The sequence below is a fragment of the Diaphorina citri genome, unplaced genomic scaffold, assembly GCF_000475195.1.
Source record: "Diaphorina citri unplaced genomic scaffold, Diaci psyllid genome assembly version 1.1 scaffold245, whole genome shotgun sequence".
NCBI lineage: Eukaryota > Metazoa > Arthropoda > Insecta > Hemiptera > Psyllidae > Diaphorina > Diaphorina citri.
In genome coordinates, this window is record NW_007377682.1 from 32,074 (window position 1) to 57,352 (window position 25,279).

Genomic DNA, 25,279 nt, shown 5'->3' on the forward strand with positions numbered 1-25,279 from the left:
AATAAAAAGGATAGGTCCTTAGAAAATTGAATTTCTAATAATAGTAGGTATACAAAGTTCAAGTGAGGAAGAGAATTTATGGATGGTTAGAGTTAAAACTATTCATGTTCAAGTAACGAGGATCTAGGGAAATACGAGTTCTAAAAAATATGAATGATGCAAAAAATTAGATGAAATGAAGTTGAAATAATAGAAAGTAATACTTGCGTCAAACCCCTTCAATTTAAAAATTAAATTATTAATCATAAACGAAAACTGTGATTAGATAGAAATTAATTTAGAAAATAGGTACAATGTTTAGTTAGACGGATCAAAATGATCAAATGTAACAAAAGTGAATAGTGTTGTAAAAAAAAGTCAATCAGGAATAAAGTGAGATCTTTGTGGGTAAAAATGTTTAAAAATAAAAAGGATAGGTCCTTAGAAAATTGAATTTCTATTAATAGTAGGTATACAAAGTTCAAGTGAGGAAGAGAATTTATGGATGGTTAGAGTTAAAACTATTCATGTTCAAGTAACGAGACCAGATCTAGGCAAATACGAGTTCTAAAAAATATGAATGATGCAAAAAATTAGATGAAATGAAGTTGAAATAATAATAGAAAGTAATAAAATCATCTATGTGAGAGATTATTAGAGAATAAAGCGAGTGAGAGACGAAGTAGAGTGCTACATATCAGGAATCTAATAAGAAAATTTTGAATAAAAAAGTAATAAATTAGGAACGCTGCTCAATATTTTCTGGACTGTACTGCATTGATAACCTATCAAAATTCAAAATTTGCCTTTGTTCGCCATTACACAATTTTTTTCTCGCGTACCCCCGGTTAGGAATCGCTGCTCTGACCAAAGTCCACTCACCTGTTATCAAACACATTCTGAGAGTCCAACGTGTGCAGGTTTTGTTCGATCAAGGCGAGGCCCACAGCGTACAAGTCCTCCTGGTCCAACTGCAACACCGATATGCCAATCCAGAATAGGAACTTGTGTATGGGAGACTCTGGCGTGAGGAGAGGCTGCAACCGAGTCAGACACATCACTATGGCCTCGATACGTTTGATCTCGGTGAAATTCTCGAGTGCCTTGACCAGGATACGGAGAAGTTGCTTCATTTCTAGATCCGTGATGCTTTTGCCTGTGAAACGAACGAGCAGAACATTGTGATGAATAGTATCGTAGAGAAGATATAAACAAAACTTCATTTACAAGTTTATTATCTCCACCATATACAGTATGCAGATTTGCTGGTGACCGGGCCGTATACAGGATTTTGTCGAGGGGGAACAAAAGTGGCCAAGAAAGCTGCTCGATAGCGTCGCAAAAGACAAAATTCTACTCTAAAAAAGAAGAAATTCAGAAAGATGAAGAAACTGTTGACATCTAAATAGAATTAGATTGGGAATTCAATTTAAAATTAAAATAATATAGGTACCTAGATACCTAGGTATGATGTCGAATTTACAAGTTTATTATCTCCACCATATACAGTATGCAGATTTGCTGGTGACCGGGCCGTATACAGGATTTTGTCGAGGGGGAAGACCAGGATACGGAGAAGTTGCTTCATTTCTAGATCCGTGATGCTTTTGCCTGTGAAACGAACGAGCAGAACATTGTGATGAATAGTATGGTAGAGAAGATATATATCATTTATTTACTTATTTATTATCTCCACCATATACAGTATGCAGATTTCCTGGTAACCGGGCCGTATACAGGATTTTGTCGAGGGGGAAGGGGGTGGATGCTAAAATTTTTCGGAGTCTGGCCTATGGTAAAGGAGAAAACTGAATCTCGAGGAGAGGCCTGGGCCCCTCACCCCCCTTAAATATGGCCCTGGCAGATCTTGGACCAGGATACGGAGAAGTTGCTTCATTTCTAGATCCGTGATGCTTTTGCCTGTGAAACGAACGAGCAGAACATTGTGATGAATAGTAAAGTAGAGAAGATATAAACAAAACTTTATTTACAAGTTTATTATCTCCACCATATACAGTATGCAGATTTGCTGATGACCGGGCCGTATACAGGATTTTGTTAATTTATTTTCAAGACGTTTGATAAAGGGAACTGTACCTGCTAAGGTCTTATCGTCCCAAATTCGAAGAGAGAAGGAATACAGGATAAGAAAAAGTCAGTCGTTTCGAGAACGAACATTATCAGTTCAGGATAAAATCGAACCCACGGCCTAGCGCTTACGAGGCAGACGCACTACTAACCAAGCTGACGTGTTGAAAAGTTGGACAAACCTGGACTCGAACAAAATGTTGAAAAGTAGGATAAAGCTGACGGTTGACAAAATTCTAAGCCAAAGTTGACAAAGCCTAGATATTCAGGATAGCACACTTGCCTTCAAAGCGCTGGGTCGCGGGTTCGATTTTCGCCCGAAGCGAACTTTATCCTGAACAGGTAAGGGTTATTTTTCGGAACGGCTGGCTTCATCTTAATAATACTGTATTTTAATTAATTAATTATCATTAATTAATCATGTTGGATTTTTACGTGTTACAGAAATGTCCTAATGAAGAGCTATCGAAATGCTGTGAGCAACTGTTTGATCTACTGGATGGCTTTGTGTCAGATGCTAAGAAGTTTCGTGCCACGATATGGCCTTTGCAAATGATATTGCTCATTCTGTCTCCTGTAAGTTAGTTTGGTATTTGTTCCTAGTTGGGGATCTGGTACCTTGAATATTAATTTGATCTACTGGATGGCTTTGTGTCAGATGCTAAGAAGTTTCGTGCCACGATATGGCCTTTGCAAATGATATTGCTCATTCTGTCTCCGGTAAGTTAGTTTGGTATGTGTTCCTAGTTGGGGATCTGGTACCTTGAATATTAAGGTGTATCCACAAATAGTCCATGGCCTTCGACTTTCTTTCTTTGACAGCTTTATGTTATAAAAATGTAAATGTGTTTATTTGTGTTATTATATCACAACTTTGGTGCTCACTGCAGCATTGTAGGATTTTCCCAATATCTCAATAATCCTAAAATCCCATGTATTTTTGTCACAACTTTCGATGCTCACTGCAGCATTGTAGGATTTTCCCAATATCTCAATAATCCTAAAATCCAATGTTTACCTACCATGCTGGCACCAGTCGCTATGCGCATTTATATGGGTCTCTACTGTTTACAGAAAGTACTTGAAGAGATCGTGAACGCGGGTTCCGCATTTATATGGGTCTCTACTGTTTACAGAAAGTACTTGAAGAGATCGTGAACGCGGGTTCCGGTGCCCCTTGCTCCCCCCGACATGATAAGAAGCGTTCCTACATAGACGCCGTCAAGAAGTTCATAGGACCGCACAACTCTTCCGACAAGCCCAGACAATCTTTATTTATTTATATATTTTTACATTTTTTAATAACTTGATAGAGCGAACTGTGACAAGGAAGGTCTCATCGTCCCGAAACCGAAGAAAAAGGAAGGACAGGATAAGAGAAAGCCAGCCGTTCTGAGAACGAACTTTGCGTGTTCAGGATCATTTTCGTCCGGGACGGGAATCGAACCTGCGACCAGAGAAAGTTCGTTCTCGGAACAGTTGGATTTCTCCTATCCTGTCTTCCTCCCTCCCTGTAATTATAATTTCCTCCATCAAACCTCTTTAAAAAAAAACCTCTGCTGAATCCTCCTCGTCTAAAACTTTATCAAAAATAGCTCAAGTTTATATCGAGTGAGGAAGAAACAGCTCAGGTCTATGGCAATTCATTCTAAGATCTTTTCTCATGAAATTTTCTTTTTGTCCCATTCTTTTTGTCTTTTTGTCACAAGTTATCTTCTGGCAATTCATTCTAAGATCTTTTCTCATGAAATTTTCTTTTTGTCCCATTCTTTTTGTCTTTTTGTCACAAGTTATCTTCTTTTTTTTGTGATCGTTTGTCTCGTGCTACAGCCACTTTCAACGATACTCTGTGGTAAAAAGTCCCTACTTTTCAACTACAATAAGAATACCCTGGGGGATAACTACAACAACATTGATATTCACAAAAACTCAACATCCCCCTTCCTCCCGATAAGTGGCGGAGGTAGTTACCTGGAGTTTGTTGCTGCTACGGCACTGGTTCTGATCCAGGACATCCCAGGATTTCTGTCTCCGGGAGAGGTGACTGGTGGAGTCAGACTTGTTCCCGCATACCGGAGTTATTTGTAGCTGTGGAGTAGAGATGGGCAGTGAGTGAGTGAGTGAGTGAGTGACTGACTGATTGATTGATTGAGTGAGTTGTGAAAATGAACTTCTCTTGTTACTTTATTCAGTGAAGGAACACGGTAGTGCCTTTCCGAGAACGAACATTATCCGTTCAGGATAAAATCCGCCCCGGGCGGGAATCGAACCCGCGGCCTAGCGCTTACAAGGCACACGCGCTACCAACCAAGCAAACTAGGCTGGCCAAATGCAGGAGATAGGGTAAGCTCACCTGAGAACGCCGGCTTGGTACATGTACACAGGGAGTGCTTGCCATACAGAAGGTCCCGGGTTCGATTCCCGGAGTAAAAAAAAAAAAATATTTTCGATAGAAAACATTTTAATGGAAAAGTTATTTATTATCATTTTTTATTATTATTATTTAGGAAAATGACCTGATAGTCGATTCCCAGCATTTGACACCAACCATATTTTAATGAATCTTCTGGTGTTCTTGTTTTGACCCAGCACTTGGGAAATATTTTGTCCCTTATCGCCTACCTAATTGAGAGACATACTATGGTGTTTCATTGAAGATCTTATTGACTGTTCATTATAACAGGGAGTGGATAATATTAATCACAAGGCCATGGCTAGAACATCTCATGTTCAGAGGTCCCGTGTTCACTAGCATGGTAACAATATGTAGGAGATAGGGTAAATGCCTCACGACGTCCAGACAATTGTTGAAGGATAGCATAAGGAGATATCGGGCCATGATGGCTATATCATTCCATAGGGTGTGCTGCTCTAGGGAAGGCATGGGGGTTATCACAAGACCATGGCTAGAACATCTCATGTTCAGAGGTCCCGTGTTCACTAGCATGGTAACAATATGCAGAAGATAGGGTAAATGCCGCACGACGTCCAGACAATTGTTGAAGGATAGCATGAGTAGATATCGGGCCATGATGGCTATATCATTCCATAGGGTGTGCTGCTCTAGGGAAGGCATGGGGGTAGCGCCTGTCTTCTCCAATACCTGCAAAATTACGTATGTTAAGCTAAAGCACGGGCTGGGTTAGTCCAGAAGTAACGCGCTTGCTTTTCATGTTGAAGGTCCCGGGTTCGATGCCCACCGTCGACAAAAAATTGTACTCGCTTTTTGATCGCAAATATTTCAACGTGTTACTTTCTGGTGTTCTCGTGTTGACCCAGCGCTTAAATGGGAAGTATTGTGTCTCCTCTCGTTCATCTGATGAGAGGCATACTACGGGATGGGCGTGCTACAACACAGACCATACGGATCACAAGGCCATGGCTAGAACATCTCATGTTCAGAGGTCCCGTGTTCACTAGCATGGTAACAATATGCAGAAGATAGGGTAAATGCCTCACAACGTCCAGACAATTGTTGAAGGATAGCATGAGTAGATATCGGGCCATTATGGCTATGTCATTCCATAGGGTGTGCTGCTCTAGGGAGGGCATGGGGGTAGCGCCTGTCTTCTCCAATACCTGTAAATTTACGTGTATTAAGCGAAAGGGGTTTTTGTTGTGTCTAATTCTTCAGAAGGTCTTTTTTTTTTCAAAAAGTTTTGCTTGGTTAGGATCTTATCATCCCGGAAGCGAAGAGAGCAGGAAGACAGGATAAGAGAAAGCCAACCAATCCGAGAGGGGAGCTTATCTGTTTGGGATAAAACCCACCCCCGCGGGAATCAAACCTACAAGCGTACGGTTATATTCTCGTCCACCCAACTTACCCTACACAGGCGTACAATAATTTTCTTAGCCACAAGTTGTACATTGGCCGAGGCCAAAGCTACGGCTGTGTCAGCTAAAATCTCCACCACAGTAGAATTGACACCAGACTCGAGACTTCGCTGAAGAAAACTATCCAGTACCATATCAATGAGCTCTGGTACCTGTAAACCAAAGAGATGGTAATTAGGGGTCGAGTGGGTTGAACACATTATATTCTTCAGGCGCACTTCATTTGCCAAGGGTCTACCAGGACCGGTGACTGAGTTTAAACTCCAGCAGTATCTTATCAAGGGACTTGTTTCAGTCTCATTCGATTGAACTTGTTAATTTCAATCAATTTACCAGCAAGGAGACATAGAAGTAGCCTCCACGTAGATTTAGGAGTTAAAAGTTAAAATAAATCGGGCGTCCCCTGGAAACGACCAAATACCCAAGCAGAGGTCGGCTAATACTTCAAACATCGAACTATCAAAATTCAAAATGCCAACACCGAACTATCAAAGTTCAAAATGCCAAGTGTAGGACACGGAACCTAAACTAACTGTTAAAAGTCCACCTATTTGGCCTGGAAGGTAGCGCACTTGACTTATAAGCGTTAGGGCGAGAATCGTCCCGCCCGGATAAGGTTCGTTCTCGGATTTATCCTAAACACAGAAGGTTTGTTCTCGGAACGGCTGGATTTCTCCTATCCTGTCCTCCTTTTCTCTTCGATTTTGGGCGAAAGACCTTTCAAATATCTATCCCCCCCCCTTTTTTTTTAAAAAAAAAAAAAAAAAAAAAAAGTGTAAATCACTCATCAACTGCCTGTATGTATAGGGAGTTAGGATCTGACTCAATAACTGAGTAGTCTACTGAAAAGAGTAGTTCTTTTTTTTTCAACTCACTCACTCTTCACACACAACTCACCTAGTATGGAGGTGAGGAGTCTTGTGGTTCGCGTGATAGTGGTACTATTCGGATGTCGATAGCCTTTCATTAGATGGCCGACCAGGGCAAAGTGGAAGTTAGCCTTGAAGCTGAGGCCTACTGCTCCGTCTAGTTGTTTGAAATGCCAAAGGAGAGGCTCTCGGGACTCCATCATGACAGACTCGAGAGATCTGGAAACAGAGGGGAATGGTTGTCAGAAGTCCCATTATTTTTACTTTCTTTATCCTATCCTATAGGAAGGAAATTAATGTATTCGGATAATGGGTATAAGGAATTTTAATTGTGTTAAGCATAAATGCTTGTCACAAATATCGTTCCTCGCTTAATACACTACGCTAAATTTTATGACTTGACGTGGACTCGAACCACCAAGCTCCAGATTCAAAGTCCACCGCGCTAACCACTACACCACTGAGGTGTAGTATTCTCACAGGTGTTGACGATTGCTTGGATGGCAGCTTTAGAATCGGATAGAATGACAGCTTGATTGAAGCGCTGAGTATTCCATGGAAGTACTTCTGATGCTCTAACCCAGTGGTTCCCAACCTTTTTTGGCCCCATACCCCTTGGGTACCCGGATTTAATCTCACGTACCCCTTTCACCATCATAATGAGTACCGGTTACACATACCTAGGTTGATGTGTACCATTACTACAGAGTTCTAAACACTCTCAGTACCTTTTGAAAAAATCAGTACTTGAAAAAAATTCAGTACTTTTCTGGACTGTACTGCATTGATAACCTATCAAAAATCAAAATTTGCCTTTGTCCGCCATTACACAATTTTTTCTCGCGTACCCCCGGAAGGTCTCTCACGTACCCCCGGTTGTTTTTTTGTTTTTAAATTAAGCCCCCCCCCCCCAATTTCCATTTCTTTCTTTTAGATTTTCCCCCTATTCTCACGATTTTGTACGATGAACCATCTTTACTACATTTACACTGCGCCGCAGGCGAGTCCTATGTTCAATTCGGTTCTTACTTGACGATGTTGGATAGACAAATACCCCCCCAATTTCCATTTCTTTCTTTTAGATTTTCCCCCTATTCTCACGATTTTGTACGATGAACTATCTTTACTACATTTACACTGCGCCGCAGGCGTTTTCCAAAATAATATGCCAATGTAAACAGGTTTAAACAAGCTACCTATAGTCCTATATTCAATTCGGTTCTTACTTGACGAAGTTGGATAGACAAATATATGTAGATTTAAACAAAGTTATCGCCCAGTTTTAACGAGGTACCTAATTCGAAATTGTACCTAGGTTTAATTCGGTTCTTAGTTCTTACTTGACAAGGTTGGGTAGCCAGGGAGTCATGTACTCCAGACAGAGGTGTTTAAGAACGATGGTCGACTGTTTGAATCCACTAATACACTCCTCCAGAAACTCCAGAGTCAGATGAGGTTCATTCTTGGCCAGGGTTTCACTGATGGACTTGATGAAGATGGTGTTGTTGGCTGGGATGCAGAGACCTGAACAAAATGACGAAGGAATTCATTTACGAAATTACATATAAACTCTTCACATCTAAACTTCTGTCCTGCCTTGGAAGCCAGCAATGAAATTGTAGGGAAATATTGGGATGCGAGAAGAAAATGGCCAAATTGTCAAAGAGCCGACATTTGTGAAACGATTTTTATCAGCAAACTTGATGAAGATGGTGTTGTTGGCTGGGATGCAGAGACCTGAACAAAATGACGAAGGAATTCATATACACTTGATGAAGATGGTGTTGTTGGCTGGGATGCAGAGACCTGAACAAAATGACGAAGGAATTCATATACGAAATTACATATAAACTCTGAATTCATATATGAAATTACATATAAACTCTTCACATCTAAACTTCTGTCCTGCCTTGGAAGCCAGCAATGACATTGTAGGGAAATATTGGGATGCGAGAAGAAAATGGCCTAATGGTCAAAGATCCGACATTTGTGAAACCATTTTTATCAGCAAATCAAATCTAATTTTAATAATGCCAGTATTTATGGTGATGCAAAGTCAATCACATGTTTTATGGGTCTAAGAGCATTAGTAAGTTTTCTTTAAGCGCTCCATTCCAAGTTGTAATTCGCGTAAAAAAGTCAATCAGTAATAAAGTGAGATCTTTGTGGGTAAAAATGTTTAAAAATAAAAAGGATAGGTCCTTAGAAAATTGAATTTCTAATAATAGTAGGTATACAAAGTTCAAGTGAGGAAGAGAATTTATGGATGGTTAGAGTTAAAACTATTCATGTTCAAGTAACGAGGATCTAGGGAAATACGAGTTCTAAAAAATATGAATGATGCAAAAAATTAGATGAAATGAAGTTGAAATAATAGAAAGTAATAAAAATCATCTATGTGAGAGATTATTAGAGAATAAAGCGAGTGAGAGACGAAGTAGAGTGCTACATATCAGGAATCTAATAAGAAAATTTTGAATAAAAAAGTAATAAATTAGGTAATATTTTGTCACTAAAATTGATGAAAATTTTCAAAACATGCAAAAGAGCTTTATCTGTTGTAAGTAGTTGCTTCTTCAAAAGTGGCCAAGAAAGCTGCTCGATAGCGTCGCAAAAGACAAAATTCTACTCTAAAAAAGAAGAAATTCAGAAAGATGAAGAAACTGTTGACATCTAAATAGAATTAGATTGGGAATTCAATTTAAAATTAAAATAATATAGGTACCTAGATACCTAGGTATGATGTCGAAAAAAAAAATATTTGATAGATAATACTAATTAAAACTTGCTTGATCATAAGTCACAAGCAACGTCCAGCGTGGTGCATAAAAAAACAGGTGACCGTTGGAATGCTGCCTCGATTAGAGCATGTGTAAGAATCCAAAACAGTCCCCCAAGTCACCTTATTATCAATCTATCAATGTTACAAAATTAGAGTTATTGTTAATTAGATTTTTTAGACTTTAGATATAAAGACAAGACTAGATTTGGACAAAAAATAAGAGACTATCTAATGGGTGGATGGATGCCTAATATCAAGAAATGGAAATCGTGAAGTCTGAAGAGGTGACTGAAAAAATTGTGAAAAACAAGACTCGATCAAAAGAATATGATAGAAGTGCTACCAATAGAATAGATTTGGTGGTTGGTGAATTTGTGTGGTTACGAACGAACCTTCCAGTCAATCAGAGGAATGAGACTAATCCTGGTAGGAATAGCCTGAGCTTAGATAATAGGACATCAAGGTGCCTTTAGCTTAGGTACGTGTTGCCCCCCCAAAAGTTAATATGAATGACCTTGAATTAGCATTAAAAGGAGTCGTATTTTACTATCCTAGATTTTCTTGGCTTGAGTTTTTTCAATGGTAAGGTGCAGGGATAATTCGAGGGGGGTAAAAACTACACCCCAGCACCTAAATGGGAAGTATTGTGTCTCTTTTCGCCCATCTGATGAGAGGCATACGGGGTGGGTACTGGGTATGCTACGACCATCGCATGGTGGGTAAAAGCACGTTGACTGCGCTAGTTCCCAAAGAATAATAATCTCTTGAGTGGAAGGTAACTAGGCGAGGTTAACGCCGGAGGCGTTCTCTACCACCTAATCCTTAGAGCTGATTATAATGTGGTCAAATTCGCAAATAAATGAGGATACAATTCCATGCCTCGGCTGGGATCGAACTCACGCCCTCCTGTTTATCAGGCGAGCGTCTCTTGACCACTACACCACCGAGGCAGGATCACTAAAGGCAACGTTGCACGTGGTTGACTGGATGGGTGACGATCTAGGTAATCGTGTGTTACTGGCTTCCCCCACTCAGGATGGGAAAGGTAAATGCGAGTAGGCAGGTATCTTGTCCCCGAAACGGCAAAAGACCTTTTTTTATTTCTTTAAAGAGGTTTGATAGAGGGAACTGTAACTTCTAAGGTCTTAACGTCCCAATATCGAAGAGAGAAGAAAGACATGATAGGAGACAGCGCCGTTCCGAGAACGAACATTATCTGTACAGGATAAAATCGCCCCGGGCGGGAATCGAACCCGCGGCCTAGCCCTTACAAGGCAGACACGCTACCAACCACGCTAACTAGGTTGGCACTCTCTCGATAAATTAAAGAAAAAATCTGACAATGTTACAGCTGGATATGTGTATGGGAAGAACCTCCACTGGAGATATACTCACCTCCATCACCTCTAGGAACACATCTGAGATCACCTCCAATGAGGACAAGTCAAACTCTACCGTCTCCAAGTTAAACTCTTGATAGATTTGAACTCTTCCTTCTCCTGCATGTTCCGTTTCATCATCAACTCCTCAAAGTTATTATTACTCATATCTATACGTCTCCAAGTTACTTGTAGACCGTTCTTTCCTGAAACAATCAAATTGGGGTCCAGTCAATTGCAGAACTGAGCCAAAAAGGACTCGTTTGGAACTTCCAGAAGACCGACAAAGCCCCGTCTCCAAGTTACTTGTAGACCGTTCTTTCCTGAAACAATCAAATTGGGGTCCAGTCAATTGCAGAACTGAGCCAAAAAGGACTCGTCTGGAACTTCCAGAAGACCGACAAAGCCCAAAATCCAATGAAACGAGAAATTTTCTTTTTATCATGTGCATTACAATACACAATACATCAAAATCGGAATAAGTTCATAGGTACTTGAAAAATTAATTAATGTTTTTATTATTATTATTATTATTAAGAGGCAATCCTTTGAATTGCGGCCCCGGGGGGAAAATTCACCATTTTGGGCTTGGAACACAACTGTTGAACAAGAAATTTAAAGTGACTTACGAAGAGCACGGTTCTCCGCCCATGACATACTCGATGGTGCGAATAAAAGCTGTCACGGCGGCAGACTTGGACTGACTCACTCCGAACAGAAGATAGAACTTGGGCAATGCGAACTCATCCAGACTCAAACGTAATACGCGCTGAGCTTCCTCTGTAAGAAAAGTGGAAAATCTGGTGTGAACATCACATATTGTACGGAACTATGGTTCGAAAAAAATCGGACCTAATCAAATAACGTTTGGCTGGAAAATCTGGTGTGAACATCACATATTGTACGGAACTATGGTTCGAAAAAAATCGGACCTAATCAAATAACGTTTGGCAAAAAAATAAAAAAATCCAAGAACTCGTAGAAAATTCGAAATTAATCCTGACGCTGCGTGGTGATGGCAACTCACATGAAAATATTGTAGGCATATTACTGTAAGAAAAGGCTGAGTACACCATCAAATTTGAGCAGAAAGTCGAGAAATCTTGAATCTAATTACCAAGCCATGGCGATAACATCTCACATTCAAGGAATCCATTATGGAGGAGATTTTTTTGAAGAGGTTTGATAGAAGGAATGACAGGATAGAAGAAAGAGTAATTCGAAATTAATCCTGACGCTGCGTGGTGATGGCAACTCACATGAAAATATTGTAGGCATATTACTGTAAGAAAAGGCTGAGTACAATATAAAATTAAACCATGACGATAACATCTCACATTCAAGGAATCCATTATGGAGGAGCTTTTTTTGAAGAGGTTTGATAGAGGGAATGACAGGATAGAAGAAAGAGCGCCTTTCCGAGAACGAACATTATCCGTTCAGGATAAAATCCGCCCCGGGCGGGAATCGAACCCGCAGCCTAGCGCTTACAAGGCACACGCGCTACCAAACAAGCTACTTGCCCGCCTGATAGAAGATGTTCAAACTCTTGATAGATTTGAACTCTTCCTTCTCCTGCATGTTCCGTTTCATCATCAACTCCTCGAAGTTGTTATTACTCATATCTATGTGATCCGACATTTGTGAAACGATTTTTATCAGCGAATCAAATCTAATTTTAATAATGCCAGTATTTATGGTGATGCAAAGTCAATCACGTGTTTTATGAATCTAAGAGCATTAGTAAGTTTTCTTTAAGCGCTCCATTCCAAGTTGTAATTTGCAATATATCAGTTACACTGCTAATGCCAACACTGGTCGCCAGAATTAAAAGCAGAGCCACAGAAAAAGAAACCTTAGATCCGACATTTGTGAAACCATTTTTATCAGCAAATCAAATCTAATTTTAATAATGCCAGTATTTATGGTGATGCAAAGTCAATCACATGTTTTATGGGTCTAAGAGCATTAGTAAGTTTTCTTTAAGCGCTCCATTCCAAGTTGTAATTTGCAATACGGGATGGGCATGCTACGACACAGACCACAAGCGTCCAATGTAGCAGTTGTTTCATCGCTACGAAATAAAACGGCGGTGAAACACTCATTTTTTTTTTTTAATATATATATATATCAGTTACACTGCTAATGCCAACACTGGTCGCCAGAATTAAAAGCAGAGCCACAGAAAAAGGAACTTTTGATTCTGCTGATAAAGAACCTTCGGAGTGATACTAGGGTCATAAGCACTTAACTACGGAGGTTCCTTCAATCCTTCACAACAGAAACAAAATTACCTGACGTTTCGAGAAGTTGCCCTTCGATCTTCAAGTCGAAAGTTGCCGTCAGGGCACAGAGTAAGTTGTAAGCAGCTGTTCTCAAGTTAGGATCCACGGAGCCCAAATTGAGAAGCGCCATATTGAGCAGCGTTCCTGGAACGTCCTTCGGTCGAATCTTCTGATGAACTGTCAGTGAGTCCTGGGGAATAAAACAAGGGACTGATTAACTTTTTTAAAAAGAGTTTTGATAGAGGGAACTGTAATGCGTTCCTGGAACGTCCTTCGGTCGAATCTTCTGATGAACTGTCAGTGAGTCCTGGGGAATAAAACAAGGGACTGATTAACTTTTTTTAAAAAGACTTTTGATAGAGGGAACTGTAACTGCTTAGGTCTTACGGTCCCGAAAGCGAAGGGAGAAGGAAGATAAGATAGGAGAAAGCCAGCCGTTCCGAGAACGAGATTTATATGTGTAGGATAAATTCCACCCCGGGCGGGAATCGATTCTATTTTTATTAGAGTTATAACTCGAGTCTCGGATCTTCAGATCGCCAGACAACCTGCTAAGAGAGTTGTATTATGAAATGAAAGTGAACTTACTGATTGAGATAGTTCCCATCGGTTTCGAATATGTATGATCGCTTGTACTATGCTATCACATTCATTATGAATGAACGACAGCACTTGTGTCTGTGAATCCTTGACAAAGCTGAGAGTAAACTGGTTGTCATCCACCAGACACACTTCCTCTATTTCATGGGCATAGTAGATATCATTCAGTAGAACAGAGTGCGAGAGGACTTTGGTTTTCTCTAGCGACGTTATTTGCACAGCTGTAGGTCCTACTTTGATGGCAACCTTGGTATCCTTGTGAGATAGTTTGAGTCCGTTGTTGAATACTTTGAGATCTTCATCCAATGCGAGAGTAGCACCAGGGAGTTTCTGTTGATTATGATCAATGTAGTCATTCAGTTTGGAAGGAGAATCTAGGAAGATAAGCTTCTTGTTGTTTCGGAAGATAGGTAGAAGTATCTTCTCATGATACTTGGTATACTCTCGCACCCAGCTATTACAGTTATAGATATAAGCAGCATGGATATTGGCATAGGCAACCTCTGATAGTACATAGAACCACTTCTGTAGGAATTCGGTCTTGAATCTATTCTCTGACGAGGCATGTGTAAAGTCTATCACAAGTTCATAGGGTGCATGACAGAATGGTTTCATTGTAAGTATCACATGGTAGATGAGTAGGTCTGCATTGGTTTCAAATGTTTTGTATCTGCGCGCGATGTAATAGAATACAGGGTGACCATTGCGTGACTTGCCCGCCTGATAGAAGATGTTTAAACTCTTGATAGATTTGAACTCTTCCTTCTCCTGCATGTTCCGTTTCATCATCAACTCCTCAAAGTTATTATTACTCATATCTATGGAACTCCATCGTGCATAGGATGAGAAGAACATGTGAGATTCCACAGGTTTGTGTTCAGGAGGTCCGAGGTACGCCAGTAAGGTAGCCATCTTGTCAAAGGGACGTCTCCCGACCACCTTGTGATCTCTACTGCTAGACAGGTAGTCCCCTATTTTCTCCTGATGATTATACAGGAGTCTATGTAGCGCCAGGACGTTGGTATCTGATATGAAGGACATGCTATGTGCTCCTGCATCCTCGGTCACACAGTCTGATGCTATCTGAATAAAGAACTGACGAGCAATGACGAAGTGTGCTCGGAGGAAATCGTTGAATGGAATCATATGTGCTTCCTTAGAGAACTCGACATGGTTTGCTATGTTCTGTAATATCTTGGACATGAGCATGAGGCCTCGCTTGACAGGGGGAGGTACTGTCTTGTTAATAATACCCATCTCCTGAGGTGTCACGATAGCAGGGTTAATAAACCTTAGGAAGATGACAGTACCTACTGCACCTATGTTATTCTGAGGTTGCAGTGGGAATCGCTTGCTAAGGACTTGATATAAGCAATGGCACATACTTCTCAGCTGAGGTGGGAAATTATCCGCCGAATCTATGATAGCATCAAATACTTTCTTGGTCCACGATATCAATTCTCTTCTATTGTTCTCAATATTCTCCGACGGATCTAATCTCGCTGGATCAACTTCAAACGCGACATGGGCTTTGTCTAGCAGAGGACTGATGAGAGGTTCTAATAGGTTTTGTAAATAAGAGGCGCCGTAGATTTTGAAACAGAATGCCATCAGCTTAGAGCCGAGGGAATTCCCTCGGAATAAGGTCTGCATACAGTCAGATACTTCTACCTCTCTGTAGAACATATTCCATAGGAGAGGAGGTAGCATGTGTTTGGCATCAAATAATGTCACAAACACACGGGCCAGTTCATCCATCTGAGATGTGCTCACTACATTAGCCAATGCCATGGCTATACTGAGCTCTCCCTTGTCACTGATTAGAGTAACCAGCTTCACCAACTCTTCAAACCTATCAGCCAGCACTGTCTCTGCTAACGTATTGAACTCTGTGCCTTGCTGTAATATCTTGGTGAGTACTTCCATGAATGCGGCTCGAGTCTGTAGGTCCTGATGATAGCCTAATGCTATCGAATGCATGAGACCACTGTCTATATTGGCTGACAGAAGATTAGACATGGCTTCTATGATGGAGCTACGTAGATTACTACTTGAATCATTCTTGGAGCGGTCACGTGACGCCTCCTTGTCTAATTCTTGACTATCAGTACAATCATTGAGTAGGTTCATGAAGAGAGTGAAATATTTGAGGAATAGAGAGCTCTTAGCTTCCATCAGATCTCCCTTGTCGGACTCCTCGGGCTGTAGAGGTAGGCCTGGAATAATAAACCAATATCAATGTGTTAAGCTACCTACTATTAGACATAATGATATATCACTGTACCACCAGCATTACAAGAAAAGCTACACTAAACTTAGCTTCCATCAGATCTCCCTTGTCGGACTCCTCGGGCTGTAGAGGTAGACCTGGAATAATAAACCAATATCAATGTGTTAAGCTCCCTTGTCGGACTCCTCGGGCTGTAGAGGTAGACCTGGAATAATAAACCAATATCAATGTGTTAAGCTACCTACTAGTAGACATAATGATATATCACTGTACCACCAGCATTACAAGAAAAGCTACACTAAATGTTCCGAGAACGAACCTTATCTGCTAATGACAAAATTCACCCTGGGCGGAAATCGAACCACCTAGCTCTTACTGGGTAGGTGCTCTACCTTCCAAGTACAGTAAAACCTCGATCATTTCAACTTCTATTATTTCAACTCCCAAAACCATTTTTTTTCTATCTTTCAAAGGATATCTGATCTTATCAGAGGAAAAGATCATAGAAAATGATCATTTCAACTACCCCCGGTCTCAATTAGTTGAAATAATCGAGGTTCTACTGTAGCTACAACTTGGCTGGCTCCTCAACCCTTATTAAAGATTGTTTAAATTTCTTTTTAAAACTCTCTTTCCTTATTTTTCTTCTCAGGCTCAACTCTTCACGCCTCACAAACCATTCAGCCGTGGCGCCAACTACCTAAACCAAGACATGGACCTCATGATAGAATGTTTCGTGTCAGGATTTCGCATCAAACCGCACAACAATGAGGCACTCAAAGTTTGCCTCAATCCCAACTCGCCTCTCATCTATCATTTTGTCCTCATCAGCTCTCTGTACAAGTGAGTATGGTATAGAATATACCTTGTTTATCCTGCTCGGATAGAACTGAAAAGTCCCTTTATTGTCACAATCTAAACAAGCTCTTAGATATTTACTTTCCCCCACTCCTTCGGGGGTCAAATAATACCCCAAGTAGCATCCTCAGTAAAGCCCCAAGATTTCCTTCTTGACTTCTTCAGCACAGTGGTCAATGGTGTGACCTTATGTTCGAGACTAGGATTAGAGCAAATCACTAGCTTCAAAAAGTAGGTTTTTATATAGAGGGTTTTTTCTCCTCACTGTAGGTTAAGCTCCAAAAATTTGCTGATGTATTACACTTTTCTGTAGAGCTCTTTCTCTTCCCTTGCTGATGTCTGACTGATTTGCCTTCTCAGAATTGTCACTCAGTCGCGTCTGCCCTGGTGGCCTCAGATAGACATTGTCTACCCCAGAGCTCAGGAACTTCGTGCCATGTTCATTGAAACCCTCAACAAAGTCACGTCCGGATGTATATCACACACTACGGTGAAAATTATCCAGGTAGTAGATTGGTAGAAGCTTAACCCATCCTTTAGGGCTGTTTGCCCCTACACCTAAGCCTCTGAGTGGGCTTTTTGTGTATGGAGTTAAACATTATCCAGCTAAATAAACTATCCTCTGCCCGAGCACTGACTCTCAACCCGAAGATATTGGATTTGAATCCCGACCAAGGCGGAAATTTTCTAACCAAACTTTTCCCGGTTCCCGGATAGGCATGAATGTAAAAGAATGTTCCTTGAGCCTTGAAGTAATGCAAAAGAGGTTCCGAGAAACCTTTTTTTTTTCTTTTTTTTAAGATATAAAAAAGGCTAAGATGGTTAACTTAATCTAGTTCGATGGTTGATGAGCTATTGTTTAAAATCAATATTTACCCATCATCTGAAGCTTAATGTCGAGTTGTAAAGTTAGTCTGTGAGTTCTGGAAACCTACAAATTTTAAAATTGTTTATGATTAGGCTTTTCAGCCTAATCCTGAAAGTACCTGGTTGGAGAATTTTCATCGGACCCTTGGAAAACGTCGAACCTCTGTCCATCAGAATGCAGAGCATGATCTTGAGGTAAGTAATAATAATAAGAGTCTTTATTGGTTATAATAGTAAAATTTTTGTAGCCCAAACCAAATGTCAGCCCTAGTTAAAGCTGATTGAGAGGCTGACGAAAAACGCCGACCACGTCTGTACACGGGAAAAAGCGAAGAAAAAGAACAAGAAGATTGGTTACAATCGTATACAAAACACAATAATGAGAATCAAACTCCTAAATGTGATCCCGTGTGTGTATGTGTGTGTGTGTTTTTTTTTTACGGTAAATTGATTTTTTTATGTTTCTAGGATCATGTGAATGAATGGGCAAATATGACGGGATTCCTGTGTGCCCTGGGTGGCGTTTGCTTGCAGAGGAATAAGCAGAAACCCACCACTTCCAAAGCTCTATCCTTGCCAGGGACCAGCATCCAGGATAACTACTGTCCTGTTACCGAGTAAGTCAAATTCTACCTTGACAGCTCAGGAATGATTAGTCGTATACAAAAAGCCCACTCTGAGACTCAAGTGTTGACCTTATACGATGATTAATGTTACAAATCATGCCTTATATAGATCAGTCACTACTGTCCTGTTACCGAGTAAGTCAAATTCTACCTTGACAGCTCAGGAATGATTAGTCGTATACAAAAAGCGTATCTGAGACTTAAATGTTGACCTTATACAATAATTAATGTAACAAATCATGCCTTACTGCGCCGCAGGAAACATTTTTTTTTTTTTTTTTTTTTTTTAAGATATAAAAAAGGCTAAGATGGTTAACTTAATCTAGTTCGATGGTTGATGAGCTACTGTTTAAAATCAATATTTACCCATCATTTGAAGCTTAATATCGAGTTGTAAAGTTAGTCTGTAAGTTCTGGAAACCTACAAATTTTAAAATTGTTTATGATTAGGCTTTTCAGCCTAATCCTGAAAGTACCTGGTAATTCGATAATAATAATAGACTCTTGAGTGGAAGGTAACCACTAGGCGAGGTTAACGCCGGAGGCGTTTTCTACCACCTAACCCTTAGAGCTCCTAGAGAGCCTAATCCTGAAAGTACCTGGTAATTCAGAAATTCAGATGATTGTAACATGTATTTCTCATTTATTTCAGTCCCTAACTCTGAAACCCAAAGACTCACTACGGTTTAAGGAACAGGAAGGTCCCAATATTAAAACCATTCTCCTGCTAATGGTTCGACTCATACGGGCAGATCCCATGCTCATGTTAAATGTAAGTTTAATTAATAAGGTACCCTTCTTAAATGCCGTTTTTATTTCATAGCAATAAAACAACTGCTACATTAGACTCATGTGGTCTGTGTCGTAGCATTCCCATCCCGTAGTATGTCCCTCATCCGATGGGCGATAAGAGACACAATACTTCCCATTTAGGCGCTGGGTCAACTCGAGAACACCAAAAAGTAACCCGTTGAAATATTTTCTATCAAGTACCTATTTGCAAAAAATGTAAAAGTATTTGCGAAAATATGTACCTGTCAGGTCTACGTGATGGTGAGTGACTGGCCTTGAGTAATGTACAGACAAAAGTACAATAAAGATTTCAAAAACTTATATGGATTTTATTTTATTATTTCATGACCTATCTTACAGATTCGTGGGCAAACTTCTCAACCTCCTGTGCTACGGGTCCAATGAAAGATTCGGTGCCCGTATACAGCGTCATATCAAAGATGGTGTCGGACCAGAAATGTCGCCCTGTTTGTATCCCATCTTATTCGAACAAATTCGGACCATTGCCGAACGATTCTTTGATCAGCAAGGACAGGTAAGGAAAGCTCTTTTTCCAAAAATAAAATAAGCATGAGAAGAAAATGAAAAAGAAAATGAAATATTGAAAAGAAAGAGAAAGAAGAAATAAAGAAAGAGAAAGAAGAAATGAATAGGTACGTCACCAGCGAAATTTTTTAATTAATGAGAATATTCTAATCTAAATCTTACCAGCCTAGTGAACTTGGAGGGTGGCGGACCTGCCTGGTAAGCGCTAGATCACAGGTTTGATCCCAACCCATGGCAAATTTTATCCTAAACCGATCAGGTTCATTCTCGGAACGTCTCGTAACTCGCTCCTATCCAGGTATCCAGTCCTCTCTTCGGTTTCGGGACGATAAGACCTCCGTTGTTACAATTTACTCCATCAAACCTCCTGATTTTTTTTTCCTTCTCTAAATTCTGAATTATTATATTTTCCGTGGTAAGTCTTAGAACCTCTTCACAACGGATACAAAGGATGACAAGTAAGATGAGTGCAAAGGGCATCCACTCGTAAAATGTGTAGCCAAAATCAAATGTCAGCCCAAAGAAATTTGAGAGGCTGGTCAATGGTCTTGTCTCTTTGGTGTATTTGCCATCCGCGCCTGATATCTCCCAGGAAGCTATGGAAGCTCTTCTCATTCTACATCATCCAGACAAGATACGCATGTGGAACCCAGAGGCCCCTATCAATACGTTTTGGGACGTCAAGTAAGTTTTTAGCTGAACATTTAGGGATGAGCTATTCAGGAGTGAAGGGACTTTTCAGTCTCATTCTGACTGGATACATAAGGCATATTCTATTTTCTATCCTATCCATTTCTCGGTTACTATTACAATTCCAATTCCCTCTATCAACCTCCAGAAAAAAAAGAAAAAAAATATACCTACCTACCTAATAATAAAAATAAACACCTTCCTTGCTTTTTGATATCGTGGACCAAGAAAGTATTTGATGCTATCATAGATTCGGCGGATAATTTCCCACCTCAGCTGAGAAGTATGTGCCATTGCTTGTATCAAGTCCTAAGCAAGCGATTCCCACTACAACCTCAGAATAATATCGGTGCAGTAGGTACTGTCATCTTCCTGAGGTTTATTAACCCTGCTATTGTGACACCTCAGGAGATGGGTATTATTAACAAGACAGTACCACCCCCTGTCAAGCGAGGCCTCATGCTCATGTCCAAGATATTACAGAACATAGCAAACCATGTCGAGTTCTCTAAGGAAGCACATATGATTCCATTCAACGATTTCCTCCGAGCACACTTCGTCATTGCTCGTCAGTTCTTTATTCAGATAGCATCAGACTGTGTGACCGAGGATGCAGGAGCACATAGCATGTCCTTCATATCAGATACCAACGTCCTGGCGCTACATAGACTCCTGTATAATCATCAGGAGAAAATAGGGGACTACCTGTCTAGCAGTAGAGATCACAAGGTGGTCGGGAGACGTCCCTTTGACAAGATGGCTACCTTACTGGCGTACCTCGGACCTCCTGAACACAAACCTGTGGAATCTCACATGTTCTTCTCATCCTATGCACGATGGAGTTCCGCTACGGGTCCAATGAAAGATTCGGTGCCCGTATACAGCGTCATATCAAAGATGGTGTCGGACCAGAAATGTCGCCCTGTTTGTATCCGATCTTGTTCGAACAGATTCGGACTATTGCTGAACGATTCTTTGATCAGCAAGGACAGGTAACGAAAGCTCTTTTTCCAATAATAAAATAAGCATGAGAAGAAAATGAAATAAAGAAGATGAAAAAGAAAATGAAATATTGAAAAGAAAGAGAAAGAAGAAATAAAGAAAGAGGAAGAAGAAATGAATAGGTACGTCACCATCGAAATTTTTAAATTAATAAGAACATTGCAATCTAAATCTTACCAGCCTAGTGAACTTGGAGGGTGGCGGGCCTGCCTGGTAAGCGCTAGATTACAGGTTTGATCCCAACCCATGGCAAATTTTATCCTAAATCGATCAGGTTCATTCTCGGAACGTCTAACTCGCTCCTATCCAGGTATCGAGTCCTCTCTTCAGTTTCGGGACGATAAGACCTCCATTGTTACAGTTTACTCCATCAAACCTCCTGATTTTTTTTTTCTTCTCTAAATTATGAATTATTATATTTTCCGTGGTAAGTCTTAGAACCTCTTCACAACGGATACAAAGGAAGACAAGTAAGATGAGTGCAAAGGGCATCGTAAAATGTGTAGCCAAAACCTGAATTATTATATTTTCCGTGGTAAGTCTTAGAACCTCTTCACAACGGATACAAAGGAAGACAAGTAAGATGAGTGCAAAGGGCATCCACTCGTAAAATGTGTAGCCAAAACCAAATGTCAGCCCAAAGAAATCACCCTAGTTAGGGCTGATTGAGAGGCTAACGAAAAACGCCGACCCCGTCTGTACACGGGAAAAGGCGAAGAAAAAAAAGAAGACTAAGTAAGACTCTTCTATCAACAATGTTAACATTCTTATGTTTATTGTTTTTAGGTGGTTGTAGATCAGGACAAGACCAACTTTATCGAGCATGTGATTTACATTATGAAGAATGTGTTTGAAACTAAAACTGACCATCCTGCAGAACATTTGGGAGCTACCAGCATTGAAGGCATGATGCTCGCCATTGTTAGGTGAGAGAAGTTGTTTATTTCGCACGAACCCCATGAAATAGAGGAGGTGTGTCTGGTGGATGACAACCAGTTTACTCTCAGCTTTGTCAAGGATTCACAGACACAAGTGTTGTCGTTTATTCATAATGAATGTGACAGCATAGTACAAGCGATCATACATATTCGAAACCGATGGGAACTATCTCAATCGGTAAGTTCTCTTTCATTTCATAATACAACTTTCTTACCAGGGGGTCTGGCGATCTGAAGATCCTTGATTTGGGTTTTCTAATAAATAAGGAGTAGCTGAGGATAACTTAAAATGTCACGATTCCAAGGCCAACCACTCACCATCACGTAGCACACACACTATTAGGTAGACCTGACAGGCGGACCTGATCAGGTGTACCTGTCTACACTAAATGTCAAACTGTTTTGACTTGGCGGAGCGCTACCGCACTCTTAAATCACCCGTTGTAGCTGAACTTTTATTCATGCTTTCCTATTCCGTTCTATCGGGGAATGGGAATCAATCGATTTTTATTTTCTTTATTTTTTCAAAAAAGTTTGATCGAGGGAACCAAGTAAATTTCCGCAAGAACCGAATCTGCGACCTAGCGCTTACAAGGCAGGTGCGCTACTCTCCATGTTAACTATGCTGGCAATCCAACCTTACCTTTGAGCAGAGCAGCGACAGCGTCCATACAAGCCTGATCCAGATCTCGGCTGATGCTGACAAAACTCTCGCCCGGAGTAGGCGGTATGGTGACTTGATTAGCACTCCCTAGCACCCAGTCCATCAGATAGTCAACCAGTTTGTTACGGAAACTCATCTCGCGACGGAAGGCTAAGTCGTCGCGCCGTCGCATCATGGCTTCGATGAGATTGCACAGTTTGGTTTTGATATGCACGGCATGCACGGTCATGTCAATGTGACGTACGTACCTGCGTGTGGAGAGAGACAATATTTTTAAAAAGAAAAGATTGCACAGTTTGGTTTTGATATGCACGGCATGCACGGTCATGTCAATGTGACGTACGTACCTGCGTGTGGAGAGAGACAATATTTAAACAAATTTAAAGAAGATTGAAAATCTGTGTTTATGTCCATGAAACAAGAAAACCTTGAAATTCTCTTTCGTCTTAATATAGGCCGGGCGGCGCTTCGAAATCTTGACGTTCGCGCGGCTACCGACTCGCTTGATTTAGAGAAGGCGTTTTTTCTTCAAGCTGGTTTGAATGGAAACAAAAAATATCTGTGCAAAGAAAATTCTCGGTAACATTGTAAGTATCACATGGTAGATGAGTAGGTCTGCATTGGTTTCAAATGTTTTGTATCTGCGCGCGATGTAATAGAATACAGGGTGACCATTGCGTGACTTGCCCGCCTGATAGAAGATGTTTAAACTCTTGATAGATTTGAACTCTTCCTTCTCCTGCATGTTCCGTTTCATCATCAACTCCTCAAAGTTATTATTACTCATATCTATGGAACTCCATCGTGCATAGGATGAGAAGAACATGTGAGATTCCACAGGTTTGTGTTCAGGAGGTCCGAGGTACGCCAGTAAGGTAGCCATCTTGTCAAAGGGACGTCTCCCGACCACCTTGTGATCTCTACTGCTAGACAGGTAGTCCCCTATTTTCTCCTGATGATTATACAGGAGTCTATGTAGCGCCAGGACGTTGGTATCTGATATGAAGGACATGCTATGTGCTCCTGCATCCTCGGTCACACAGTCTGATGCTATCTGAATAAAGAACTGACGAGCAATGACGAAGTGTGCTCGGAGGAAATCGTTGAATGGAATCATATGTGCTTCCTTAGAGAACTCGACATGGTTTGCTATGTTCTGTAATATCTTGGACATGAGCATGAGGCCTCGCTTGACAGGGGGAGGTACTGTCTTGTTAATAATACCCATCTCCTGAGGTGTCACGATAGCAGGGTTAATAAACCTTAGGAAGATGACAGTACCTACTGCACCTATGTTATTCTGAGGTTGCAGTGGGAATCGCTTGCTAAGGACTTGATATAAGCAATGGCACATACTTCTCAGCTGAGGTGGGAAATTATCCGCCGAATCTATGATAGCATCAAATACTTTCTTGGTCCACGATATCAATTCTCTTCTATTGTTCTCAATATTCTCCGACGGATCTAATCTCGCTGGATCAACTTCAAACGCGACATGGGCTTTGTCTAGCAGAGGACTGATGAGAGGTTCTAATAGGTTTTGTAAATAAGAGGCGCCGTAGATTTTGAAACAGAATGCCATCAGCTTAGAGCCGAGGGAATTCCCTCGGAATAAGGTCTGCATACAGTCAGATACTTCTACCTCTCTGTAGAACATATTCCATAGGAGAGGAGGTAGCATGTGTTTGGCATCAAATAATGTCACAAACACACGGGCCAGTTCATCCATCTGAGATGTGCTCACTACATTAGCCAATGCCATGGCTATACTGAGCTCTCCCTTGTCACTGATTAGAGTAACCAGCTTCACCAACTCTTCAAACCTATCAGCCAGCACTGTCTCTGCTAACGTATTGAACTCTGTGCCTTGCTGTAATATCTTGGTGAGTACTTCCATGAATGCGGCTCGAGTCTGTAGGTCCTGACGATAGCCTAATGCTATCGAATGCATGAGACCACTGTCTATATTGGCTGACAGAAGATTAGACATGGCTTCTATGATGGAGCTACGTAGATTACTACTTGAATCATTCTTGGAGCGGTCACGTGACGCCTCCTTGTCTAATTCTTGACTATCAGTACAATCATTGAGTAGGTTCATGAAGAGAGTGAAATATTTGAGGAATAGAGAGCTCTTAGCTTCCATCAGATCTCCCTTGTCGGACTCCTCGGGCTGTAGAGGTAGACCTGGAATAATAAACCAATATCAATGTGTTAAGCTACCTACTAGTAGACATAACGATATATCAC

The 25,279-nt window shown here is 40.8% G+C and overlaps 1 protein-coding gene and 1 long non-coding RNA gene across 2 annotated transcripts in view; one reads left to right on the plus strand and one right to left on the minus strand.

Moving 5' to 3' along the window:
• LOC103506554 (neurofibromin) overlaps nucleotides 1-25,279 on the minus strand; it is a 39,916-nt gene that overhangs the window by 3,805 nt on the left and 10,832 nt on the right. Inside the window, exons 8-23 of the mRNA XM_026821578.1 lie at nucleotides 23,614-25,216; nucleotides 23,009-23,277; nucleotides 13,805-16,032; nucleotides 13,226-13,406; nucleotides 8,111-8,294; nucleotides 6,799-6,989; nucleotides 5,892-6,211; nucleotides 5,428-5,646; nucleotides 4,772-5,170; nucleotides 4,039-4,155; nucleotides 3,935-3,957; nucleotides 3,202-3,315; nucleotides 1,820-1,899; nucleotides 1,480-1,590; nucleotides 862-1,135; nucleotides 204-216 (exon numbers count right to left, since the gene is read on the minus strand). Coding sequence (XP_026677379.1) covers nucleotides 204-216; nucleotides 862-1,135; nucleotides 1,480-1,590; nucleotides 1,820-1,899; nucleotides 3,202-3,315; nucleotides 3,935-3,957; nucleotides 4,039-4,155; nucleotides 4,772-5,170; nucleotides 5,428-5,646; nucleotides 5,892-6,211; nucleotides 6,799-6,989; nucleotides 8,111-8,294; nucleotides 13,226-13,406; nucleotides 13,805-16,032; nucleotides 23,009-23,277; nucleotides 23,614-25,216 — 6,326 coding nt within the window. The remainder of the gene's footprint in view (nucleotides 1-203; nucleotides 217-861; nucleotides 1,136-1,479; nucleotides 1,591-1,819; nucleotides 1,900-3,201; nucleotides 3,316-3,934; nucleotides 3,958-4,038; nucleotides 4,156-4,771; nucleotides 5,171-5,427; nucleotides 5,647-5,891; nucleotides 6,212-6,798; nucleotides 6,990-8,110; nucleotides 8,295-13,225; nucleotides 13,407-13,804; nucleotides 16,033-23,008; nucleotides 23,278-23,613; nucleotides 25,217-25,279) is intronic.
• On the plus strand, nucleotides 2,698-3,244 carry LOC113466300. Its single transcript, XR_003390743.1, has 2 exons — nucleotides 2,698-2,787; nucleotides 3,204-3,244. It is a non-coding gene; the product is annotated as an uncharacterized LOC113466300 (long non-coding RNA).